Source organism: Muscardinus avellanarius, assembly GCF_963383645.1.
Source record: "Muscardinus avellanarius genome assembly, chromosome: 4".
NCBI lineage: Eukaryota > Metazoa > Chordata > Mammalia > Rodentia > Gliridae > Muscardinus > Muscardinus avellanarius.
Genome location: NC_137789.1, coordinates 90,238,987 through 90,264,895, shown reverse-complemented (window position 1 = coordinate 90,264,895; position 25,909 = coordinate 90,238,987). Strand labels below are relative to the sequence as shown.

The window sequence follows — 25,909 nt, the reverse complement described above, 5'->3', positions numbered from 1 at the left end:
GGACTGCAGGTTCAGGTTCACAGCTAGCCTCAGCTACTTTTTTTTTTTTTTTTTGGCGATACTGGGGATGAAACCCAGGGATATTCTACCTCTGAGCTATACCCCCAGACTTATTTTTTATTCTTTATTTATTTTGAAACAGAGTCTCACTGAGTTGCAAAGGGCCTCACTAAGTAGCTGAGGCTGTCCGAGAACCACGATTCTTCTGTCTTAGCCTCCCAAATGCTGGGATTACAAGTGTGCACCACCACGCCTGGTCTCAGCTACTTACTGAGGCCCTCCACAACTTAGGGAGACCCTTTTTCAAAACAAAGAATATAGGCTGGGATGTAGCTCAGTGGCAAAGTGCTTGCCTGGCAAGTGCACCGCCCTGGGTTCGATTCCCAGTCCAAACAGACAAAAAAATAGACCCCCTTTAAACTCAAAACAAAGAATATAAAATAGGATTGGGGCTGTAGCTTGGAAGTAGAATCCCCAGTTCCAAAAAGAGTCATTTTAGTGATCATGAACAGTGCTGATATAAATATTTTTGTATATGGATGCTAGTGTGCACGTGCATAAGTATCTCTAAAGAATTCTTTAGAGAGAGGGCATGATGGCACTTGGGAGGCTAAGACGGGAAGATTGCAAGTTCACAGCCAGCTTCAGCTATCTAGTGAAGCCCTCTGCAACTCAGCAAGACCATGTTTCAAAATAAAGAATAAAAAAAATTGGTCTGGGAGTGTAGCTCAGAGGTAGAATGCTCCTAGGTTCAATCTCTGAATTGCCTCTCTTCTGCTTTATAAATGCCAAAGTGTTTTCCAAAGTGTCTGTACAAACTTACATTCCCAACAGCAATATAAAACAGTTCCAGTTCCTTGTACTACATCCTTTTAACAACTGATATTATCATACTTTTTAATACTAGGGCATTAAAATAATTTGTACTTCTGTAATAACTACTAAAATAGAGCACTTCTTTATGTTTATTGGTCATTCCTATTTCCTCTTTTGAAGTACCTATTCATATCATGGGGTTGGGTAGCTTTTTAGGAGCTGTCTTTCATCAGCACTTACTTCAGAAAAGAGGTTTGACTAAAGTGCCTAGTACCAATAACTAAAATCAACACAGTAGGAAAAATGTTAATTTTTTTTTTTTTATGCTGAAGATTGAACCCAGCGGGGCATTCTGCCTCCGAGCTACACTCCCAGCCTAAATTTTTATTTTTTATTTTGAAACAAGGTCTTACTGAGTTGCAGAGGGCCTCACTAAGTAGCTGAGGCTCTCCACGAAATGAGATCCTCCTATAGCCTCCCAAATGCTGGGATTACAAGTGTGTGCCACCACACCCAGCTTGTAAATATAAATTTTATATTTGAAAAAGAAGTTATGCCTGGAAGCAGTTATTTTTTCTTTCTAATAATAGAATTTGTCTGCCTAGCAACAAAATATTTTAATTACTCACTTAATAAATGCTGGTGGCATATCTCTCTTCAAAATCTGATCCTCGGTGGTTTGAACAGTTTCTTTTCCAACCTACAACGGGAAAAGATTCATAATTCAAATATAAATTCTCAGGCTTTTACAAATTATTATTTCAGCATATTTGAAACAAACACTTCAAGACATAATCTATCACTGAAGTTCTGATTCAAAATTCTTTTTCTGATTTTTTTTTTTTGTGTGTGTGGTACTGGGGATAGAACCCAGGGGCTTTCTACCTCCGGGCTACACTTCCAGACCTATTTTATAGTTTATTTGGAAACAGGGTCTCACTAGGTTGCTGAGAGCCTCACTAAGCTGAGGCTGGCTTCAAACTTTCATGATCCTCCTGTCTCAGCCTCTCAAGTACTGGGATTATAAGTGTGTGCCACCATGTCCAGCTCTCTAGATTTTTAAAAATTATTTAGATAACTCCCAGCTGGGCATGGTGTTGCAGGCCTGTAATACCAATATTTGGGAGGCTGAGACAGGAGGATTGCAGTTTTGAGACCAGCCTCAGCCACTCAGTGAGACTCTTAGCAATTTAGCAATATCCTGTTTCAAAATAAAAAATAAAATAGGACTGGGGGGTTGTTGTTCAGAGGCAGAATGTATCTGGGTTTAATCCCCAGCACCACTAAAAAAAAAAAAAAAAAAAAAAAGGAGGATGCTTGTAGTGTTTGGGAAGCTGAGGCAGAAGTACCCTTGGTTAGAGGCCAGCCTCAACAATTTAGCAAGACCCTGTTTCAAAATAAAATGAAAGCCAGGTGTGGTTGTACACACTTGTAATCCCTGTGCTTGGGAGGCTGAGACAAGATGATCACACAGGTTTGAGGCCAAACTTGTGAGGCTACTTAGTGAGGCTCTCAGCAACTTAGTGAGACCCTGTTTCCAAAAAAGTATAAAATAGAGTAGAAAATCCCCAGGGTTCTACCCCCAGTACCACCAAAAATAAATAAATAAATAAATAAATAAATAAATAAATAAATAAATAAATAAAATGAGTTGAAGGTGTAGATCAGAAATAAAATGTTCAGTATTCCTCTCTCCAAAAAAGAAAAAAAAATTCCCATAATATGCTTCCATAACATAATTGGGAATCATACATGGAGTATTAAAAATAATGAGTGTAAGGTTGGGCGTGGTGGCGTACGCTTGTAATCCCCACACTTGGGAGACTGGAGGATCGCATAGGTTCGAAGCCAGCCGCACTGGCTTAAGAGACCCTGTTTCCAAATAAAAATATAAAAAATAGGTCTGGGAGTGTGGCTCGGAGGTAGAAGGGCTTCCAGAAACCCTAGTACCGCCAAAAAATAAAAGTAAAAGTAAAATAAACCACATTTAAATACAGGGACCTATTAAATGTTCAAATCCCAGGTTATAAAGTATCTCAATTCACGCCGGGCGTGGTGGCGCATGCTTGTAATCCCCGCGCTTGGGAGGCGGAGACAGGAGGATCGCGCAGGTTCGAAGCCAGCCGTGCTGGCTTAAGAGACCCTGTTTCAAAAAAATATAAAATAGGTCTGGGAGTGAAGCCCGGAGGTGGAAGGGCTTCCAGGAACCCCAGTACCACCAAAAAAAAAAAAAAAAAAAAAGTATCTCAATTCTATTTAACCCTTTAACTTTTGATTAGTTTAAAAAAAGAAAAAATGATGCTGGGCGTGGTTGCACATGTTTGTAATCCCCGCGCTTGGGAGGCTGAGACAGGAGGATCGCATAGGTTCGAAGCCAGCCTCAGCTACTTAGTGAGGCTCACAACAACTTAGTGAGACCCTGTTTCCAAATAAAATATAAAAAGAGGTCTGGGAGTATAGCCTGAAGGTAGAAGAGCCCTGGGTTCCACCCCCAGTACCAAAAAAAAAAGAAAAAGGAAAGAAAAAAATAGGGTGAGAAAAACCCCAAATGCACAGTATCAGCTAAACACACACACACACACACACACACACACACACACACACACACCTATTCTTAGGGAATACAAATCATGTATAAATTAATGAATACAACTTTTTTCTCTGAAGTTAATAGTTCAAAAAAAAGCAACATACATACTACTGTGTAACAGCCAACACTTTTGTATATAATAGACTGTAACATAATAAAAGCCTTTAAAACCAACAGCTGGTTCTCTCTCTACAGGTTCTCAGATCAAACATGACAGAATATTTCCAGATGTACTGTATTTTCCAGTTGAAACAAAGCATTCAAAAAGCCGTGGGCCATAATTTCATAGAGTGAAAGATAAAGTTCAGCTATAAAGTCATTGGTTCATACTAAATATAAAAGGCCTAGCGGGGCATGGTGGCGCACACTTGTTATCCCAGCGTTTGAGAGGCTGAGACAGGAGAATCATGGTTCGCGGACAGCCTCAGCTACTTAGTGAGGCCCTTTGCGACTCAGTGAGACCCCGTTTCAAAATAAAGAGTAAAAAAATAGGACTGGGCGTGTAGTTCAGAGGTGGAATGCCCCTGGGTTCCATCCCCAGACCCATATATTAAAAGGAGAAAAAAAAAAAAGGCCTAGAAGGATAGACTCTCTAATTTATTCTTCAGTTACTAGATGAACCTTCTTTTGTGCCTTTTTATACGGTCTCTTCACAAAAGAAAGGAGTAAGGCTGAGCTGGGCGTGGTGTGCATGCTTGTAATCCCAGCATTTAGGAGGCTGAGACAGGAGGATCAAAGTTTGGGGACAGCCTCAACTACTTAGCGAGGCCTTCTACAACTCAGTGAAAGACCCTGTTTCAAAATAAAGAATAAAAATAGAAGCTGGGCGTGGTGGCCCACGCTTGTAATCCCAGCATTTGGGAGGCTGAGACAGGAGGATTAAAGTTTGGGGACAGCCTCAGCTACTTAGTGAGGCCCTCTGCAACTCAGTGAGATCCAGTTTCAAAATAAAGAATAAAAAACACGGCAGGGGTATACCTCGGAGACTGAATGCCCCTGAGTTCTATCCCCAGACCCGGAAAAAAAAAAGGAAGAAAGGAGTAAGGCCTGGAAAGATTAAAGTTGCCAGGTGAAGAAGAAAAAGATCAGACAGCCCAATTAGAAAAGACCAGCAAAAAGCCAGGCATGGTGGCTCACATTTGTAATCCCAGCATTTGGGAGTCTTAGAAAGGAGGATCACAGTTCATGCCCTGTTTCAAAATAAAGAATTAAAAAATAGAGCTGTGGATGTAGCTCGGAGGTAGAATGCCCCTGGGTTCAATCCCCAGTACCAAAAAAAAAAAAAAAAAAAAAAAAAAAAAAAAAAAAAGCCCAGCAAAGACAAGGGCTCAGCCAGTTGTGTTTGATACATAATTGACTGGACAAGACAGGCTAGAGCTGCTTCAGCAAAAGAAATGAGGCCAGAGAGGAAACTCAGTGTGTGGGTGTGCCTGGGAAGGGCTTTGTCTGCTACAGGAAGGCAGAGCAGAGAGGATTGTGTTTCCTTGACCTGCCCATTTACAGAAGGGTTGTCATTCTCTGCTCTAGATCTTGCCAGTGTTCTATCACTGAAGAAAGCCAGTTTCTGAAGAGACACAGGACCAGAAAGGCCTCTCCTAATTTATGAACTGGTAAAGCCTGTCTAGAAAAACCAAAGACATCAACCAGGAGATGAAGGAAGTACACTTTCCTCCTCTATCCCTACATCACCAAAACAGAAAGTTCCTATAGCACCAATGTTTAACAAATAAAAACACAATAGAACAAGAAAGGGATTAATTACAAATGTTCTGTGTATTAACTGGCAGGAATCCGCACGGCTTGTGGGAAGACATTATTCCTAGAGGTCGACTTTGTATGGTGAAATGTATGAGTCTCAACAGTGGCTACACCTTGGCAAACAAAAGATCAGTAATAAATATTAACTAATGTTTCTCAAACTTTTACAGCACCAGGTTGTCAAAAACACTTGCCCTGTTAAGCCAAATGTTCATACATGTTGGAATCTAGTACCTTAGTTTCTTGTTCCAATTTAGCTAATAATAGCAATATGGTCTCAGACACATCATGTGATTACTCACATACTTCTAGAACCACTACATGGCCTCTCTAGTTGTCTCCTTACTTATCTATTGTAGGTTGGCCACATTCTCTTTTCACTCTGTAATAAGGGCAATATACCTTTAAATTTATCTTTCCTACCATAAGTTCTCATTTACTACCTAAAATTCATTTTGAAACAAAGCAACATATAAAATGATTAATATGGGGGCCCAGGGATGTAGCTCAGTGATAGAACATTGTACAAGGCCCTAGGTTCTTCTGGTCCCCAGTACCACAAAACAAAATAAAATAAAATTTAAAATCTCTCATTTCCTGTATATTTTATGATTATGAGACTCAACTAAACTCAATATCTGAAGTTTGTATTTTTTTTTTTTTTTTTTTTTTTTGGTGATACTGGGGTTCCTGAATGCCCTTCTACCTCTGGGCTACACTCCCAGACCCATTTTTTTATATATATATTTTTTATTTGGAAACAGGGTCTCTTAAACCAGCACAGCTGGCTTCGAACCTGCGCGATCCTCCTGTCTTTGCCTCCCAAGCGCGGGGATTACAAGCGTGCGCCACCACGCCCTGCTTGAAGTTTGTATCTTTAAAAGAAAAAAAAAAATTTTTTTTTTTTTTTTGGTGGTACTGGGGGTGGAACCCAGAGGCTTTCTACCTCCGGGCTATACTCCCAGACCTATTTTCTATTTTATTTGGAAACAGGGTCTCACTAAGTTGCTGAGAGCCTCACTAAGTAGCTGAGGCTGGCTTTGAACCTGTGTGCTCCTCCTGTCTCAGCCTCCCAAGCACGGGGATTACAAGTGTGTGCCACCACGCCCAGCTTTACAAGAAATTTTATGTTGTGCGTGGTGGCACACACTTGTAATCCCAGCATTTGGGAGGCTGAGACCAGAGGATCGCGGTTCACTGACAACTTCAGCTACTTAGTGAGGGCCTTTGCAACTCAAGTGAAACCCTGTTTCAAAATAAAGAATAAAAAATTGGGCAGGGGGTGTAGCTCAGAGGTCGAATGCCCCTGGGTTCCATCTCCAGACCCGCAAAAAAAAAAAAAAGAAAGAAAGAAAGAAAAGAAAAAAAAAAGAAAAGAAAAGAAAAGAAAAAAAAGAAAAAGAAAAAAGAAAAAGAAATCTTATTCCCTCTGAAAACGATACCTATAAATTAAAAGGTAAAAGTTACAGAGAAAAAGAAAAACAAATGTGCCTTAAGAATAATCTTTTTAGCAGACATGGTGACAAACACCTGTTATTCCAATACTTGGGAGGCTGAGACAAGAGGATCACAGGTTAGTTAGCGGTCAGCCTTAGCAACTTAGGTGCTCCAAAACCTGGTGCAACCCTGTTTCAAAATAAAAGAAAAAAGGGGCTCCAAGCCAGGCGTGGTGGCACATGCTTGTAATCCCAGTACTTGGGAGGCTGAGACAGGAGGATTGTGTAGGTTTGAAGCCAGCCTCTGCTACTTAGTGAGGCTCTCAGCAACTTAGTGAGTCCCTGTTTCCAAATAAAATACAAAACAGGTTTGGAAGTACAGCCTAGAAGTAGAGGTTCAATCCCCAGTACCACAAGAAAAAAAAAAAGGTGGGGGGGGGGGTCCAGGTATAGCTCAGAGGCAGAATGCTCCTGGGTTCTAGCCCTAGTACCACAAATAATAATCATCATCACCATCCTTTCAGAATAATTTTTTTTATGTTGCATTGTTTTACAGTACCAAGGATTAAACCCAGAGGTATTCTACCTCAGAGCTATGCCCTAATTTTGTATTCTTTATTTTAAAACAGTGTCTCACTAAGTTGCTGAGAGCTGAGGCTGGCCTTGAACCTACAATCCTCCTGTCTCAGCCTCCCAAGTACTGAGATTACAAGTGTGCACCACTGCCCCAAGCCAGAATAAACGTAAATTTATGATGAATACATGCTATCACTTGTAGTGATATTTTTGTTCCACCTCTGAGAGGGATTCAGATGAATTGTTTCTATTTAATGCTAAAACTATTTCTCTGATACTTTTTTCTCCAGAGAACAGACTTTAAATCTTTATATCTGACTCTATACAATCTAACAAACAAATGCTAAGTGCCAACTATGTGTCCACTAGGTGGTACAGAAAGAATGAGATAAGAAATAAACATTTTAGAAGCCCACAAGGTGGTGATTGTTTGAAATACCAGTACTTGGGAGGCTTAGATAAGAGGCTTGCAGTTTGACCACAGCCTCAACTACTTAGTGAGGCTTTCCGCAACTTAGTGAGACCCTGTTTCAAAATAAAGAATATGAGCCGGGCGTGGTAATGCACACTTGTGATCCCAACATCTGGGAGGTTGAGACAGGAGGATCATAGTTTGTGGACAGCCTCAGCTACTTAGTGAGGACCCTTTACAACTCAGTAAGACCCTGTTTCAAAATAAAAAATAGGGCTGGGGGTGTGACGTGGAGGTAGAATGCCCCAGTACCACAAAAAATAGGAAGGAAGGAAGGAAGGAAGGAAGGAAGGAAGGAAGGAAGGAAGGAAGGAAGGGAGGGAGGGAGGGAGGGAGGGGCGGGCTAGGAGTGTGCCTTGGAGACAGAATGCCCCTGGGTTTCATCCCCAGTACTGGAAAAAAAAAAGAAAGAAAAGAAAGAAAGAAAAGAAAGAAACCATTTTAAACATATAAACTAAAATAATGGTAGAAAATGAGAAAGAGGCCTGGGGCATTTTCAGGGGACTTGGCAGGAAGCCTTTTTTCTTTTGGAGAGCTCTTACTTTGTTCAGTAGTTAATTTAAATATCTTTTGTTCAATATGACTTTACTTCAAAACTCTACATAAGGGAACTTTTGTCTTCTGCTGTTGTTATTATTTCTCCTTTCATCAGAATCTACTCAATTTGGTTCAGAGATTTGATTTCTTTCCAGAATAAAAAAAAAGTTCAGCTGATTCAAGTCAGTACCTAGACTAAAAAAAAAATATGTTAATGTAGATGTCTCCCTTGGCTAGACTAAATTTAAGGAAACACTAAGACAAAACACAGCAGGAGGAAGAACTTGTGTTACCAATTTGCAGTGTAAGTGGTATAAGACATTACATTAAAATGTGGCAGAGAGATTTCTTAAGGTATTAGAAGAAAGGTTCTTCACGTACTTAGGTAAGAGAATATATATGATGAACATGTAAGCCTTTACAATGTGACAATAGAGAGGCTGATTAGCTGTGCCCAATCAATTGTGACTAGGCACGGGAATGTGTGCCTATTTGCTGCACTTATTTAGCCTCAAATCAATGTCTTATGGCATACATGTTAGGCTGATCGATCCATTCCACTGAACAGACATGCAGCTGTGTCCAGTGAGGGGCCCAGGACACTCCAAGAGAACAGTGTATGTGATCTACCATCAGCCTTGTCTCCTATAATAGTAATGGATTTGCGATCCATCCACAGATTTGATGATATTCTTTTGTATATCATTCACAGATGGCCAGCCACAGTCAGGTATTTAAGAGGTCATAATCCTCTATGGCTCCCTAATCCACTCTGATTTCCAACTCAGTCATTTGTTTCATCAAATATTTACTGAGACCGAGGCATGGTGGTACATGCCTATAATCCCAGTACCTGAGAGGCTGAGACAGGAGGATTGCAAGTTGAAAGGCAGTCTCAGCAAGTAGCAAGACTCTTAGCAATCTAGCAAGACTCTTTAAAAAAAAAAAAAAAAATGTAAGCCGCACACTTGTAATCCCCGTGCTCAGGAGGCGGAGAGAGGAGGATTGCGCAGGTTTGAAGCCAGCCACGCTGGCTTAAGAGACCCTGTTTCCAAATTTAAAAAAAAAAAAGTATAAAATAGGTCTGGGAGTATAGCCCGGAGGTAGAAGGGCTTCCAGGAACCCCCGTACCACCAAAAAAAAAAAAAAAAAGTAAAAAAGGATGCCAGGCGTTGTGGCACACACTTGTAATCCCAGCACTTGGGAGGCTGAGATAGGAGGATGGCACAGGTTCAAAGCCAGCCTCAGCTACTTAGTGAGGCTCTCAGCAACTTAGTGTGAGCCTGTTTCCAAATAAAGTATAAAATAGGTCTGGGAGTATAGCCCAAAAGTAGAAAGCCTCTGGGTTCCACCCCCAGTAACACCAAAAAAAAAAAAAAAAAAAAAGTAAAAAGGGCTAGGGTATAGCTCAGAGGTAGAATAATCCTGGATTCATTCTCTAGTCACACACACACACACACACACACACACACACACACACACACACACACGCACACACTATACTAAGTATTTCATATATAATAGGCACTGTGGTACAGGGATACAAATGTCCAAGACAGTCCTTGCCTTTTATAAACAAGATAAATGCTCCACAAATAATTTTAATGCATGATCTAGTAAGCTACACTCAAGTTTCAGCTCTGTATCAGTGAGGTAAAAGAGGAAGGCTGAATGAAAATCCCCCAGGAATAATGAGATTTAAGATAAAAAGGAGGGCTTAGCCAAGTGTGGTGGCACATGCTTGTAATCCCAGTACGTGGGAGGCTGAGACAGGAGGATCACAGGTTCACAGCCAGCCTCAGCTGCTTAGTGAGGCCCTCCACAACTTAGTAAGACCCTGTTTCCCTGAGTTCAATCCCCAGTACTACAAAAAAAAAAAAAAAAAAAAAAAGAGGGCTTTCCAGTTAGTGGGAAAAAATATGTAAAACCACAGCCAGTTTAAGGACACAGGTCCACATGGCAGGAACACTGAGTACTGGGTAGGGGAGAGATGTGGAGAGATGGGAAGCTGGAGAAGCAGAAAGAGGCCATTCATAGGCCTTGCTTACAATGCAGTGGGCTTAGCCCTTACCTTATTCTCTAAGCAATGGAAAGCTATTTGATGGCTTTAAGCAAAGGACACTGTTAGGTTTGTAGCAATGGATTCTTGGTAAATTACAATTTTTAAAGTAACGAGTAAACCACCGGTTTCCTGAAAATTTGATTTTTTTTTTTACTAATTCCAAAATATTAATTTGTATGTGCATCAACGAGGACACAATCCGACGGCTCATACAACAGATGACCCGCATCAACGGCAAGTTCTAAGGTCAAGCAGCACTTTTGATGCCAGAAAGTTCCCTCGGATAAGGTTAAAGTTAAGCTGCCTTGGCAGCAGCTGTTTATTCTAACTGAACATTGAAACTGAATATATCAATTAAAGCAATATAAATGCTAGCACAGCAGACTTGCTCTCCAGATCACTATTTTGGAAGGTACTGCGAATAGGCTCCCAATGTGCAAAGTACTTCATTCTCCTCAACTCAAGAATCTTCCACAGACTTTACAACCATTTAACATTACTTGCCTTCTGGAGAGACAACAAACTTGTACCAGTATTGGGAAGAGGCATCGAAATGTATTAATGTGCTGTTATTGGAAAATAGCTATGATAATTTCCAAAGTGTAAAATCTAGTCAGAGCTTAGGTGCTGCGTAAGCACTCAGACAGGGAGGGGGCTGCAGCTATTACAATGAAGGTTCCTCTCTGTCTTTGCCCTTCATTCTAATCATTAACCTATAGTAAAGGCCTTAGAGTCAACTGAAGCCACTAGCCCTAAAATTACAAGAGAGGCAACCAGTGCCTCTGTTTACCTCCTCTCCTTTGTGATCCAGTTTGGGTATAGGAAAGGTAAACTTTGTGTGCGGCTTCAAAGCACCCTAGTTGATGAGCAACCAATACTGCCCAATACAATAGACCTGAGGGCCAGGTAGATTCTTGACCCTTGCACTTAGGAAGTGCGCTGTCCAGAGACAAAGAGGCACCACCTGGCTAAGGAATAAGTAACTAGCCCATTGCCTTGGTAACGCTGATGAGAAATATACCAATACAAAATCTATTTGAGGGTTGGGGTCCCCAAAAGGGGAGGGAGTTCCATTTTCGGGCTCCCCAGCATGCGGGTCAGCATGCTGCTTTTTCTCTTCTCTATTTCCTACTGATCCATTTCCTACTAATTTTTTTTTCTTTTCTTTTTTTTTTAATTTTTTATTGGTGCACTGTATTCATACATCATAGTGGGATACAAACTTTTGTAGACATACATGCACACATCACCCAGTCGGCCCCCACCCGATCCCCACCCCATTTTCTCCCCATCCCTCCCTCCCATGCTTGGCTTAGTGGTTGACATCTAGTATTATAGCAATTTATCCAAACTTAAAAATGATAATCTCACATAACAGATTCATTTGTCTGATACCAAGCTTTTGATGACTTAAAGATAACATTTCAATATTTCTTTTCACTTTCTTTCTTACCAAAGAATATTTTTTTCTATTTTTTTTTTTAGGTGAAACTATCATATATTTATATATTTATTTTTCAGGGAAAAAAATCTATCCTAATATGGAATATGGACTCTAGATACCCACAACGATCTTGAAAAAGAACAAAGCTAGAAGATATAGATTTTCTGATTTCAAACCATATAAAGCTACAATAATTGAAACAGTGTAGTACTGTTCTAAAGGCAGATATATAAACCATTGGAGTTAAATACAAGCCTAGAGCTAAACTCTTCCCTATATTGTCAAGTTATTTTTGACAAGATTTCCACAAACATTTGGTGGTGGAAAAAATAATCTTTTAACTAAATATTGTTGAAAAATAATAATTACATGGAAAAGAATAAAATTGGACCCTTACCTAATCCCATATACAAATATTAACTCAAAATAGATAAAAAACCTAAATATAAATCTTAAGACTATAAACTTTTAGGAGAAAATCTAGGTCATAAAACCTCACAACATTGAAATTGGCAGTGATTTCTTGGATATGATTTCAATGGCACAGGCAACAGAAGAGTATACAAACTCCCTAAAAAATAAAAAAAAATATATTGTATATCCAAAGACAATGTAAACAGAGTTAAAAGTTACTAATAGAATGGGATAAAATATTTCCAAATGCTATATCTGAAGGTATATTAATATTCCAACTAGAAATCCTAAAAATTAACAATAAAGGCAAACAATATAATTTAGAGATAGGTAAAAGACTAACATAAATAATGAATCTCCACAGATAACCAATCTTAGTTGTCTTTTGGATGGAAAATCTTGTTTCTCTGGTTCTGGTGTGTGTTACCTATTTCTTCTTTGTAGTTAATCTCTTTGAGTATTTTCTCTAGTGCTGGTTTTGAAGACATAAATTCCTTCAGTTTCTGTTTGTCATGGAAGCTTCTTATTTCTCCATCTAATTTGATAGAAAGTTTTGCTGGGTAGGCAATTTTTGGCTGGAAGTTGTTTTCTATCAGAGTTTGGAATATGTTACTCCAAGCCCTTCTGGCTCTCATGACTTGGTTTGGGAAGTCTGGAGTGATTCTAATTGGTTTGCCTCTGAATGTCACTTGGCCCTTTGTTTTTGTTGCCTTTAAGATTCTCTGCCTGGCTTCCACATTGGTCATTTTGACAATTATCGGGCGTGGGGATCCTCTTCTCCGATCCTGTCTAAAGGGAGTTCTATAAGTTTCCTGGACCTGTGTATCAACCTCTTGCTCTATGTTTGGAAAATTTTCTGCTATTACTTCCTTGAAGAGATTGTTGATCCCTTTGGTTTCACTTTCTTTTCCCTCCTCTATTCCAATTATTCTTAGGTTAGCTCTCTTAAAATGGGCCCATATTTCTTCAATATCAGATTCCTGCTGTCGGATATTTTTTTCTAGATTAGAAACCATGCGTTCATTTTTGGAATGATCATCTTCTAAGAGCAAGATTCTGTTCTCCATGTGGTCTAATCGGTTGTTTGTGCTTTGAATTGAGGCCTTTATTTCATTAATTGCATCCTTTGTCTCTTTTTGGCTCTCTCTGAGTTCTTTTCGAAGCACCTCTATTATTTCTACAGTTATTTTCCTGATTTGATCTTCTAGAAATCTCTGATTTTCAGTTTTATCGGGTTCTGATGTTGTGGGGTTGTGGGCATTCATTGCTCTAGTATTATTCCTCTTTCCCATGATTTTGGAAGTTTGTGCCTTCTCTGGGTTCTTCCCTTGGGTCACTATGACTTCACTTAAGGTGTTCTGGATCTCAAGTCAGTAGTATCTCAGACCCCACTACTCCTTTACTGGGTTGTATCACAGAGTCTCCGACCCAGAGAGTCGATAGAGGCTGCTTTAGACTGTGGGGGGTGCCAGGTTGCACGTTCTCCTATGGTGTGATATCTCTGCCACTGCCACTCCCCCACTGGGTCAAGTCCCAGAGAGTACAGTACTGGGATTTCTCCTCTGTGGCCCGCAATTTGACTCACTGTTCTTGAGTACGCAGATGTAGCCGTACTGGACTCCGTGAATTCGCTGCTGCTGCTGCTGCCGGTGGCAATATGGCGCCGCTGCCACGCCCTCGGCCGTGAGGCTGGTGTATTTTTTCTTGGTTTTGATTTCCACTCTGAATCCCTGCAGCGTGTACTGAGCTCAGCCACTGGGAGCTTTAGATGTTCCTTCTCCGAGAAATCCCGCCTGGCTGTTCCGCAGCGGCTCACCTCGACTTGCTGTAGCCGTCCGGTGAAATCGCCGCTGCCGCCGGTAGTATGGCGCTGCTGCCGCGTCCTCAGGCGTGAGGCCGGTGTATCTCCTCTGTGGCTCTGAGCTCTGTTCTCAGTCCGCTTTCTCTCTGGAGCCTGGTGATTTTTTTGTTTCTCTGGTGATGGTGTTTTCTGGCTATGAAAGGCGCTGATTTTGTGGTAATGAAGATTGGTTGTTAGCGGGGCTCTTAAGCCCCGCTTTTCTCAGTCGCCATCTTCCCGGAAGTTCCCATTTCCTACTAATTTTGTAATAAAGATTTGTTAAAGCTGCACTGAGCTGCCCGTTAATTTTTCTATTCAACCAACCTTAGTTGAATAAGAAAAAGAACCCCACCATTTCAAACCGTAACAAAACTGACAGGGAAACAGGTCAAGAGCACAGAGTACATCTCTTCACCGTTCACTTTTCCCCAGCTCCCTCAAAAGCACAAGGTACGTCCCTCCTTTTTCACAGAGTGAGAATTGTAGAGTGAAAAAGAATGTGGCAATCCACATTCTTCATTTTACAAACGCGGCACTCATTTTATTATTTATTTATTTAGTTAGTTAGTTACTTATTTACTTATTTACTTTTGTGGTGCTGGGGGTTGAGCCCAGGAGCATTCTACTTCTGAGCTATACCCCCATTTTTTATTCTTTATTTTGAAACAGGGTCTCACTGAGTTGCAAAGGGCCTCACTAAGTAGCTGAGGCTGTCCGTGAACCCGGATCCTCCTGCCTCAGCCTTCCAAGTACTGGGATTACAAGTGTGCACCCCAGGCCCAGCTTGAGGTGTTTATTTAGAAATAAGAGGTTAGTCCCCTGAGAGAGTTATATAACTCAAATTTGAATCCAAGCTCTTGCCTCCATTTCCTGTGCTTTTCAGGCATGCTTCCTAACTTGCAACCAAGACATTTGGTAACCAATATTCCCACACTCAACTTATATCAAATCCTATTCAAAGTGATTTTCATGTTGGTTTTTATTGTTGTTTGGCAGTACTAAGATGAAGCCAGGGCCTCACACATGCTAAGCAACACCTCTATCACTGAGCTACATCCCCAGCCCTCTACATTGATTTCAAACATACATAATTGAATGTTACATAAAATAACATGGAGGCCCCCCAACTTCCAACTTTTAGCTCTGCGCTTAGTGACAGGAAATCAAGCAGTAATTATGGGAAATAAAAGTAATGCTCTTCATTTCTAATCTCCTTTAGTCTTTCCTGTTTTCTTAGGCATTAGAAAAATTAATTAAATGAGAACTCAGTATTATTCCCACTAGTTATAACTAAGTAACCATTGCATACTGATAAACACTAATGAGGAGGAAAAGATCATTGCATGATCTGAATGTAACCTTTAGTAAATGCTAAAGTAGAAAAGAAATTCCTTAGAGAATCTATGACTCTGGGCCTGAGAATGCTTTTCTCCCTCACAGCCATGATACAGTGATGGGCACATAGTCAACATTCAGAAAATAAACACCCATGGAAATAAGCGAAATGATACAATTTAAAAAGAAGCTAAGCTGGGCGTGGTGGCGCACGCTTGTAATCCGCGCGCTTGGGAGGCAGAGACAGGAGGATCACGCAGGTTCGAAGCCAGCCGCGCGCGCTGGCTTAGGAGACCCTGTTTCCAAATAAAAAATGTAAAAATAGGTCTGGGAGTGTAGCCCGGAGGTAGAAGGGCTTCCAGGAACCCCAGTACCACCAAAAAAAAGAAGAAGAAGAAGAAGAAGAAGAAGAAGAAGAAGAAGAAGAAGAAGAAGAAGAAGCAGCAGCAGCTAACGCGCAGGCGTGGTGGCATGCGCTTGTAACCCCAGCATTCGGAAGGCTGACACCGGATGATCGTGATTCGCCGACAGCCTCAGCTACTTTAGTGAGGCCCTTTGCAACTTAGTGAGACCCTGTTTCGAAACAAAGAATAAAAAATAGGGCAGGGGGTGTAGCTCGGAGGTCGAATGCTTATCCATACTTTGTTGTTTTGGCACTGAGGATTAAACAGGCATTTTACCACTGAGCTCCACCTCCAGGACATTTTTTTTTTTTAAACAAGCCTTAAACAAGTCACCACACACTAACCTCAAACCTGCGATCCATTTGTCTCAGCCTCCCAAGTACTTGGATTACACAGGCCTGTACCACCCAGCCAGGCTTGCCCATACATATTCCTTAACTCCTTTATTCTAATTCCTACAACTAACTCATTTTCATTATTTCTTTAATATACTATAAACTGCAATATTCTAATATTAAAGTCAAACTTTAATATAACTGTATTAAAATGACCATCTTCCATGCTGTCAGTTACTATCTCATTAAATCCCTATAACAACTTTAGAAAGTAGCTACTGCTTGCTATCCCATTTTACAGATAAGAAGTCGAGGCACAGGAAGTTGATTCACTGACTTGCCCAGTTAAAGGTGTTCACCTCAGCCAACCCATTCCCTAACCCTGAAATGAAGCTGCCCATTCTACTATGTCTTTTGTTGTTGTTGTTGTTGTTGTTGTTGTTGTTGTTCTATAATTAAATGTTTATTTAATTATTTTTAAAGGTATAGTTCTAAAGGTGGCTACATTCTAAATAGTATACATTTAAGATTCTATTTCTTTATAATCTGTTTATTTTGAAAGGCTTTAGAATGTTTCCATATTCTTAAAAATTGTATATTTTGAAGGATGTACATAAATAGGTAATATTTATTAATCCTACTTATAAACCAGGCATAGTGGCACATGCTTGTAATCCTCATACTTGGGAAACTGAGACAAGAGGATCACAGGTTCACGGTCAGCCTCAGTAACTTAGTGAGATATGCTGCAATTTAGTGAAACCCTGTTTCAAAATTAAAAAAAAAAAATAGGGCTGGGAGTATAGCTCATAGGTAGAACGTTCCTGGGTTCCATCTCAAGTAAAAAAAAAAATCCTACTTATAACATATTTTTTTTCTTTAAATTTGAATGTTAAGGTTTTTCCTCAGCTTTGGTAAATTATCTTTATTATTTCATTGACTGACTTTTTCAACCTTTTCACCTCTCTATTTTATGTTATTTTTCTGAGCTGCCCTAGCCATATTTTTTTCCTACTATGTCTCCCCCCCACCCCCAGCCCTTCTCCTCCGGGCTACACTCCCAGACCTATTTTATTTTTGGAAACAGGGTCTCCTAAGCCAGCACAGCTGGCTTTGAACCTGCATGATCCTCCTGTCTCCGCCTCCCAACCCCGGGGATTACAAGCATGTGGCCACCACGCCCAGCTACTATGTCTTTTTAAATGAGGGAGTTAGATTCAGTGATGTCCATTTTTCTTCTGTTGTTTTACAGGATCCTGTAATTCTATGGAGCTATTAGATGGCATGAAGGACAGAAAGCTTCAAGTTCACATCAGGCAAAAAAGATACAGGATCAGGGTACAATCTCAACAACTGCTGTGCAACTGTCCTGGTTTTTCTTCCCAAAGCCAGAAGGTTTCCACAGCCAAGATCAGTAGTTAGGCTCACTAGATCTCAGCTCCTTAACTGCGAGTCACTTAGGAAAGAGCAACTGAGTCAACCTGGCTTCAAGTGGCTTTTAAAAAGTTAACCAGAAGGCTGATACCAGAGGATCCATGTTCACGGACAGTCTCAGCTACTTAGTGAGGCCCTTTGGAACTCAGTGAGACACTGCGTTCCATCTTCAGTACCACAAAGAAAAAATAAATTAAAAAGTGAACCAGAGCCAGGCCTGGTGACACACACTTGTGAAATTAGTATTTGGGAGGCTAAAACAGGAGAATCACAGGTTTGAGGCCAGCTTCAGCTACTTAGTGAGGCCCTGTGTAACCTAGTGAGCCTGTTTCAAAATGTAGAATAAGAAATAGGGTTAGCATACAGCTCGGAGGTAGAATGCCTCTGGGTTCAATCCCCAATACCAAAAAAGCAAATAAATAAAAATCAAAATCACAGGTGTCAAAATTTGAAATAGTAACCCAATGTCAAAGTCTTTAAATGTATTTGCTAATGTTGGGAGTCATCCTGCTTGCTAATTGGAGGGAATATTCAGTGTCTTTCAAAGACAACAATTGAATTTTGCTCTAGGCCATCACAAACACTCATATTCAATCCGTGCCTCAAAGCTGGGCATGGTGGCGCATGCTTGTAATCCTAGTACTTGAGAGGCTGAGACAGAAGGATCACAGGTTCGCAGCCAGCCTCAGCTACTTTAGTGAGGCCCTCTGCAACAAAGGGATACCATGTTTCAAAATAAAAAATAAAGCCTGGCATGGTGGTGCATGCTTTTAATGTGGAGACAGGAGGATCTGGCTTAAGAGACCTTGTCTCCAAATAAAATATAAAATAGGTCTGGGAGTGTAGCCCAGAGGTAGAAGGGTTCCGTCCCCAGTACCACCAATAAATAAAATAAAAAATAGGCTGGGGATGTAGCTCAGAGGTGAATGCCCCTGGGTTCCATCTCCAGTACCACAAAATAATAAATAAGTAAAAAATAAATAAATTAGGGCCACAAGGTACATACCATTATTTCCCTGTGAAGAAACAACATTCAAGCTATAATTTCTCACAGGCAGCCAGAACTAGGAATTCTACTTTGTAATACCCATGTGTCAAATGGCAAGACTGCTAATTAAAATGCTGAGAGAAAAGAGACTTTTATGGTACCTTTACTAAATAAACTTCCAAAGTTGTGCCTTTGGATTTTTTTTCTACATGTTTTCATCTTTTCGACAACTACAAACACAACTTAATGTGACTACGGGTGAGCTGAGCACACGCTCAGTTTTAAACTTGCTGAAAAATGACGTAAGAGAATAGCTGCTGCACTTCTAGACCAAACGGGCCAAGATGTTCCAACAGGAAAAGAGCTGTAAACCCCCTCTGCAAAATACATCTCATCACTATTATTTGTGTAACAATAACAGACTAGAAGCTGGGCGTGGTGGCGCATGCTTGTAATCCCAGCATTGGGGGAGGGGGGGTGTTTAAAACTCCGGAGGATCGCAGTTTGCAGACAGCCTCAGCTATTAGTGAGGCCCTCTGCAACTTAGTGAGACCCTGTTTCAAAATAAAGAATAAAAAATAGGGTAGGGGGTGTAGCTTAGAGGTCAAATGTCTCTGGGTTCCATCCCCAGACCCGAAAAAAAAAAAAAATAGATTAGACACAGCCTCCACTTAAATCAAGAATATTAAGTTAATTTCCTTTCATTTCACCTGTTTACCAATACAAAATATCAATACTACAGCCTAGATATTGAATAGCTGCCACAGATAACTAAGCCCATTTAGGAAGTTCTGGTCCTGCCATATCAAATAACTTACTCCCAGTTGAGCAAAAAGGAGAATTAGTCAGAATTGAGAATTATACTGTAGTAAGTGTCCATCAGTCTGTTTTGCTGTTGTTTTTAAGAAAAGTATTAAAAGCAGCGCTGGCAAAGCACTAAACTACAGCTTATTTATCTTCAGTCCTTATTAAATATCAATTTCATGACTAATGGATACTCAAAACATAAGTCTATTATTTCTATATTTATTCATATTATTCACAAATGGTCATAAATGGTCAAATTGAGTTTAAGTAGATGATATAACTGCAGGATCTCTGTATATCAAGAGAGAATGCGGCAGATTGTTGTTGAATTTGATTTTTAACATGTGAGTTCCAATCTTAGCAGGCAGGTTTCTATAATCCTAGTAATCAAGTAATATGCTAATGGCTTAAGTAATCATCACACAAATAGGTTTTTTTTTTTTTTTTTTTTTTTTTTGCAGGTCTGGGGATGGATCCAGGGGCATTCGACCTCCGAGCTATACCTCCTGCCCTATTTTTTATTCATTTTGAAACCGGTTCTCACTGCATTGCAGAGGGCCCCTCTAAGTAGCTGAGGCTGTAGCCTCCCAAATGCTGGGATTACAAGCGTGCATCACCATGCCCGGCTACAATAGGTAATCTTAATTAGGACAAATCCAAGTTCTCTCTCCAGGGTACAAATAGCATTAATTGATAAGGAGATGTAACAAAGATAAACTATGAATTATCCTAAAGAGCTGACCCTGTTAACAGTATCATTCAGCAGTGTCAATATTTTCTTTCTTTAATACAAGAAAAGTAAACTAGAGATGCTAAGGCATCTTTTATTATCCTAACTAATTCATTCTTTAACGGAAGTCTCAAAAGATTTATGTGTAAGACACTATATAGGTAACACTTCCTCAGTTTCCAAATAAAAAAATAATAAGAGAGGTCTGGGGTTGTAGCCTAGAGGTAGAATGCCTCTGGGGTCCATTCCCAGTACTACAAATAAATAAATAGATAAATAAATAAATAAACAAACAAACAAACAAAAGCAAGCAAGCTGGGCGTGTTGGTGCATGCCTGTAATCCCAGCATTTGGGAGGCTGAGACTAGAGGATCATGGTTTGCAAACAGCCTCAGCTACTTAGTGAGGTCCTCTGCAACTCAGTGAGATCCTGTTTCAAACTAAAGATTAAAACATAGGGCAGAGAATGTAGCTCAGATGCCCCTGGGTTCCACCCCCAGACCCGGAAAATAAATAAAGAAATACAGAGTAGCATTTGCACTGGAACCATTATAACAAGAAAAGAAGGGTAATTCCTGGTGTTATAGGTCTGGGGAGTATAGCTCAGGGGTAGAATGCCCCTGGGTTTAATCCTTAGTAACACACACACACACACACACACACACACACACACACAGTCTTAAAGACGAGTGTGGTGGCACACGCTTGTAATCCTTGCATTTTGGAGGCTAAGACAGAAGGAATGTGGTTTGTGGACAGCCTCAGCAACTTAATGAGGCCCTCTGCAACTCAGTGAGACCCTTTTTCAAAATAAATAATTAAAAAAAAATCAGGGCTGGGTGTGAGGTTGAGCCTTAATTTCCTCACATGTAAAATGGGAATAATAACCACGTAACACTGCCCTTAGAAAACCTTAATAATTTTTTTTTTCAGCACTGGGGATGGAACCCAGGGGCATTCTACCTCCGAGCTACACTCCCAGCCCTATTTTTTTTATTCTTTATTTTGGAACAGGGACTCACTGAGTTACAGAGGGCCTAAGTAGCTGAGGCTGTCCACGAACCACAATCCTCTTGTCTCAGCCTCCCAAATGCTGGTATTACAAGCATGTACCACCACGCCCGGCTCAAAAAACTTAATAATTTTTTTTTGGTACTGGGATTCCTGGAAACCCTCTACTTCCGGGCTACACTCCCAGACCTATTTTTTTTTATACTTTTTTGGTTTGGAAACAGGATCTCTTAAGCCAGCGCTGCTGGCTTCGAACCTGCGCGATCCTCCTGTCTCCGCCTCCCAAGTATGGGGATTACAAGCGTGCACCACCACGCCCAGCAAAACTTAATAATTTTTAAAACATCTCTTTCACTGATTCAGTTATGAAATTGAGGATACTCTGAATCCAAATGTAACTTAAAAAATAAAGAGGCTGTCTTGCCAGGCATTATGACACACAACTATAATCCCATTACTTGAGAGGCTGAGACAGGAGGTTTGGAAACTGCAAAATATCATAACCTAAAGTTATTCCATTAGGATCTAGTTCAGAATGTTATAACCGTCAAGGGACTACAGTAGTCCTTCCTCCCTTATGCAATTTCACTTTCTGAGGTTTCAGTTAGCTGTGGTCAACCACAGTTCAAGTCATGGGCCACATCATCACAAGAAGGATGAGTACTGTATAATAAGATACTGTGAGAGAGAGAGCAGAGTCACATGGTTTTATTATAGTCTTTAATAGTTCAGTTTTGTTACTGGTTATTATTACTAAGCTCTTACTTAATGTATAAGTTCAATTTTATCACAGCTATGTGCTGTATTAAAAATATGTGTGTGTGCATGCCCGTGTAGTTCAATACTAGCTGTAGTTTCAGGGGTCCACTGGGGGTCCCTGGAACTTATCTCCCATAGATAAGGGGGTACTACTATGTTACATAACTGTTGAAAGAAGAGAAAGCTCTGTATGTACTGCTAAGAAATATTCTCCAGAGGCACATACAGTGGTGCTCACCTGTAATCCCAGTATTTGAAAGGCTGAGAAAGGAGAACTACAGATTCTAGCTAGCCTCAGCAAGTTAGCAAGACCCTGCTTCAAAATAAAATATAATAAGGGCTGGGATGTAGTTAAGAGTTGGAACATCCCATTTCAATTCCCAGTAATGCACGTGCGCACACACACACATGTGCACCCACACACAAAGACAACTAAAAACATCCACATGACTGGCTACAGGGCCTCTTGAGCCGCCTTCAGGACTCCACAACACATTACTCCTCCCACACCAGGCCTCTTGGTAGGGCATTCCAGAGCAGTGACTGGTGGAATGCCCCTGGGTTCAATCGGAAAGAAGAAAGGAAGGGAGGAAGGGAGGGAGGGAGGGGAGAGAGGGAGTCCAAAATATGTTAAGTCCAAAATAATAATAATAATTAAAGAATAGGACAGTATAAGTAACCATTTGATTGAAGGGGAACTACATATTGCTGGAATACATACAATCTATTTCCAGAAAAATACCTAATACATTGAGTTTTCTGTGTTTATCAGTTTCTTATGAAGGATAAAAAAATAGATGGATGGAATTCAAAAGGGAGAGAGAGAGACTTTTCCCTGTATGCATTATACCTTTTTAATTTTGAACTATGTAATTTTTTTACATATTAAAAAACTGAAGTTAAGGCCGGGTGTGGTGGCGCACGCTTGTAATCCCCATAATTGGGAGGCGGAGACAGGAGGATCTTGCAAGTTCGAAGCCTGCCTTGCTGTCTTAAGAAACCCTGTTTCCAAATAAAAATATAAAGTAGGTCTGGGAGTGTAGCCCGGAGGTGGAAGGGCTTCCAGGAACCCCAGTACCACCAGAAGAAAAAAAAACCCTGAAGTTAGTGTGTGTGTGTTTAACTGATTTATCATATGACAAGTCCCTTCACAGGAAGGAGCATGACCTATCTTTGTAGCAGTTTTTTTTTTTTTTTTTGGCCGTACTAGGGGTGGAACCCAGGGGCATTATTCCTCTGAGCTATACCCTCAGCCCAATATTTTCTTCTTCTTTTTTTTTTTTTTTTTTTTTTTTTTTGGTGGTACTGGGGATGGAACCTTTCTACCTCCGGGCTACACTCCCAGACCTATTTTATATTTTTTTAATTTGGAAACAAGGTCTCTTAAGCCAGCGAGGCTGGCTTCAAACCTGCGCAATCCTCCTGTCTCCACCTCCCAAGCACGGGGATTACAAGCGTGCACCTTCACGCTCGGGTAAAAGGGTCCTCGCTAAATTGCTGAAGGTTTCCGCTGGCCTCGATCCTCTGGTCTCAGCCTCCCAAGTGCTAGGATGACAGGCGTGCACCACCACGCCGAGCCCCAGTATTTTATTCTTCATTTTGAAACAGGGTCTCACTAAATTGCAAAGGGCCTCACTAAGTAGCTGAGGATGGCCACTAACTGCGATCCTTCTGTCTCAGCCTCCCGAATGCTGGGATTACAAGTGTGCGCCACTAAGCCCAGCTCTCCCAGTCCTTTTTATCTTTTGTTTTGAACCAGGGTTTTGCCAGGTTGTTGAGAGTCTCACTGAGTTGCAGAAGCTAGTCTTGAACCTGCAAACATCCTGTCTCAGAATCCCAAATTCTGGGATTGTAGGCTTGTGCCACCACATCTGCCTTGAATTCACACCTTACAGAAAGTTTTCCCATTTTCTTTATCTGGGCAACTTCCTCATGCTTCAAACAAGATACCTCTCTAAGGCAGAACTTCCTTTCTTGCCTTCTCACCATACTGAGACAAAGGTCCTTTGGCCTGCTTTGATTACATGTTTGTTCCCTGGCATCAGAGGCGGGGTAAAGTCCTCATCTAACACATCAGAAACTTTTACCCCTCAGATCCCAAGCCTTTTAAGGCATTAAAATTATGATGAAACAGCAGTATTATTCACAATAGACAAAAAGGCAGAAACCACCCCAAATGTCCATCAGCAGGTGCAGGATAAGCAAAATGTTGTGTATAGAAAATGATTCAGCATTCAAAACAAGGATTTCCTGACACATGCTACAAAATGCATGAACCTTAAGGTGGAATAAGCCAGTCCCTGTAGGGTAAATACAGTATAATTCCAAAGGTATATCGAATAGACAAATTCATACAGACAAAAAGTTGTGGTTGTTGACAGGGGAGAGGGGAGGGAGAAATGCATAGTTTCAGTTGGGGAAAATCACAAAGTTCTGCAGGTATGTAGTAGTAATGGTCACACAATCTTTGTTTTACTTTGTTTTGGTTTTGGATTAAACCCAGGAGCATTTACATCCAAGCTATGAGCCCAGCCAATTTTATTTTTTATTTAGAAACCAGGTCTCATTAGTTTCCTGAGACTGGCCTGTAACCTGTTATCATACTGTCTCAGTCTCCCAAATACTGGGATCACAGCTGTGTACCACCACACCTGGCAACAGTATGCACATACTTAATGTCACAAAACTGTACACTTAAAAACAGTAAAATATCATATAATATTTTACCATAATAAAAAAAATTAAGGCCAGGCATGGTGGCACACACTTATAATTCCAGTACTTGGGAAGCTGAGACAGGAGAATTGCAGGTAAAAGCCTCAGTAAGTAGTGAGACTCTCATCAACTTAGCAAGATCCTGTTTCAAAATTTAAAAAAAAAAGGGTTGGGGGTATAGCTCAGAGGAAAAATGCCACTAGATTCAATTTCCAGTACTATTTAAAAATAATTTTTTTTTGCCCAGTGTGTTGGCTCACACTTGTTATCCCAGCGCTTGGGAGGCTGAGACAGGAGGATCACACAGGTTCGAAGCCAGCCTCAGCTACTTAAGTGAGGCTCTCAGCAACTTAGTGAGACCCTGTTTCCAAATAAAGTATAGAATAGGCCTGGGAGTATAGCCCCAAGGTAGAAAAACCCCTGGGTTCCACCCCCAGTACCACACACACACAAAAAAAAAAGTAAAAAAAAGAAAAAAAAAAGAATTAAGAATGAAAGACTTTAGCTGGGCATAGTGGCACACACTTGTAATCCCAATATTTGGAAGGCTGAGACAGGAGGATCGTGATTTGTGGACAGCCTCAACTACTACTTAGTAAGCCCCTTTGCAACTCAGTGAGACCCTGTTTCAAAATAAAAAATAAAAAATAAAAATAGGGCTGGGAGTTATAGCTCAGTGGTAGAATGCCCCTGGGTTTCATCCCCAGTACTGAAAAAAAAAAAAAAAAAAAAAAGGGCTGGAGGTGTAGCTCAGAGGTAGAATGCCCCTAGGTTCCATCCCCAGTACCAAAAATAAATAAATAAATAAAGAATAAATTTTTCCAATCTCAAAACAAAATGTAAAATGTTATCTTGGCATTTCACCATATATTTTTTTCAGTACTGGAAATGGAACCCAGGGGCATTCTACATCTGAGCTACACTCCCAGCCCCCCCCCCTTTTTTTTTATTCTTTATTCTGAAACAGAGTCTCACTGAGTTACAAAGGGCCTCACTAAGTTGCTGAGACTATCATGAACCGCAATCCTCCCGTCTCAGCCTACCAAATGCTGGGATTACAAGTGTGGGCCACCACATCCAGCTTCACCAGATTTTTTATTTATTTGTTAACAGGGTCTCACTAAATTGCTGAGAGCCTCACTAAATAGTTGAGGCTGGCTTTGAACCTGTAATATCCTCCTGTCTCAGCCTCCCATGCGCTGGGATTACAAGCCTGTGCCATCAGGCCCAGCTTCACCAGATTTTTAAAAAGAGAATAACTCATTGTAAGCCAGGTGTGGTGGCACATGCTTGTAATCCCAGTACATGAGAGGCGGAGGCAGGAGGACCCCGGTTTGCAGCCAACTTCAGCTACTCAGTCCCTTTGCAATTTAGTGAGACCCTGTTTCAAAATATAGACTAAAAAATAGGGCTGGCGTGTAGTTTGGAGGTAAAATGCTCCTGACT

At 40.7% G+C, this 25,909-nt stretch overlaps 1 protein-coding gene across 2 annotated transcripts in view; it reads right to left on the bottom strand.

Annotated features, from left to right (window-relative positions):
* Positions 1–25,909, bottom strand: part of VCL (vinculin) — a gene marked incomplete at both ends in the record, with an annotated part of 143,710 nt that overhangs the window by 100,093 nt on the left and 17,708 nt on the right. For both annotated transcript variants that reach the window (XM_080694392.1, XM_080694393.1), the window contains one exon: positions 1,446–1,516. In XM_080694392.1, the coding sequence (XP_080550518.1) occupies positions 1,446–1,516 (71 nt within the window). The remainder of the gene's footprint in view (positions 1–1,445; positions 1,517–25,909) is intronic.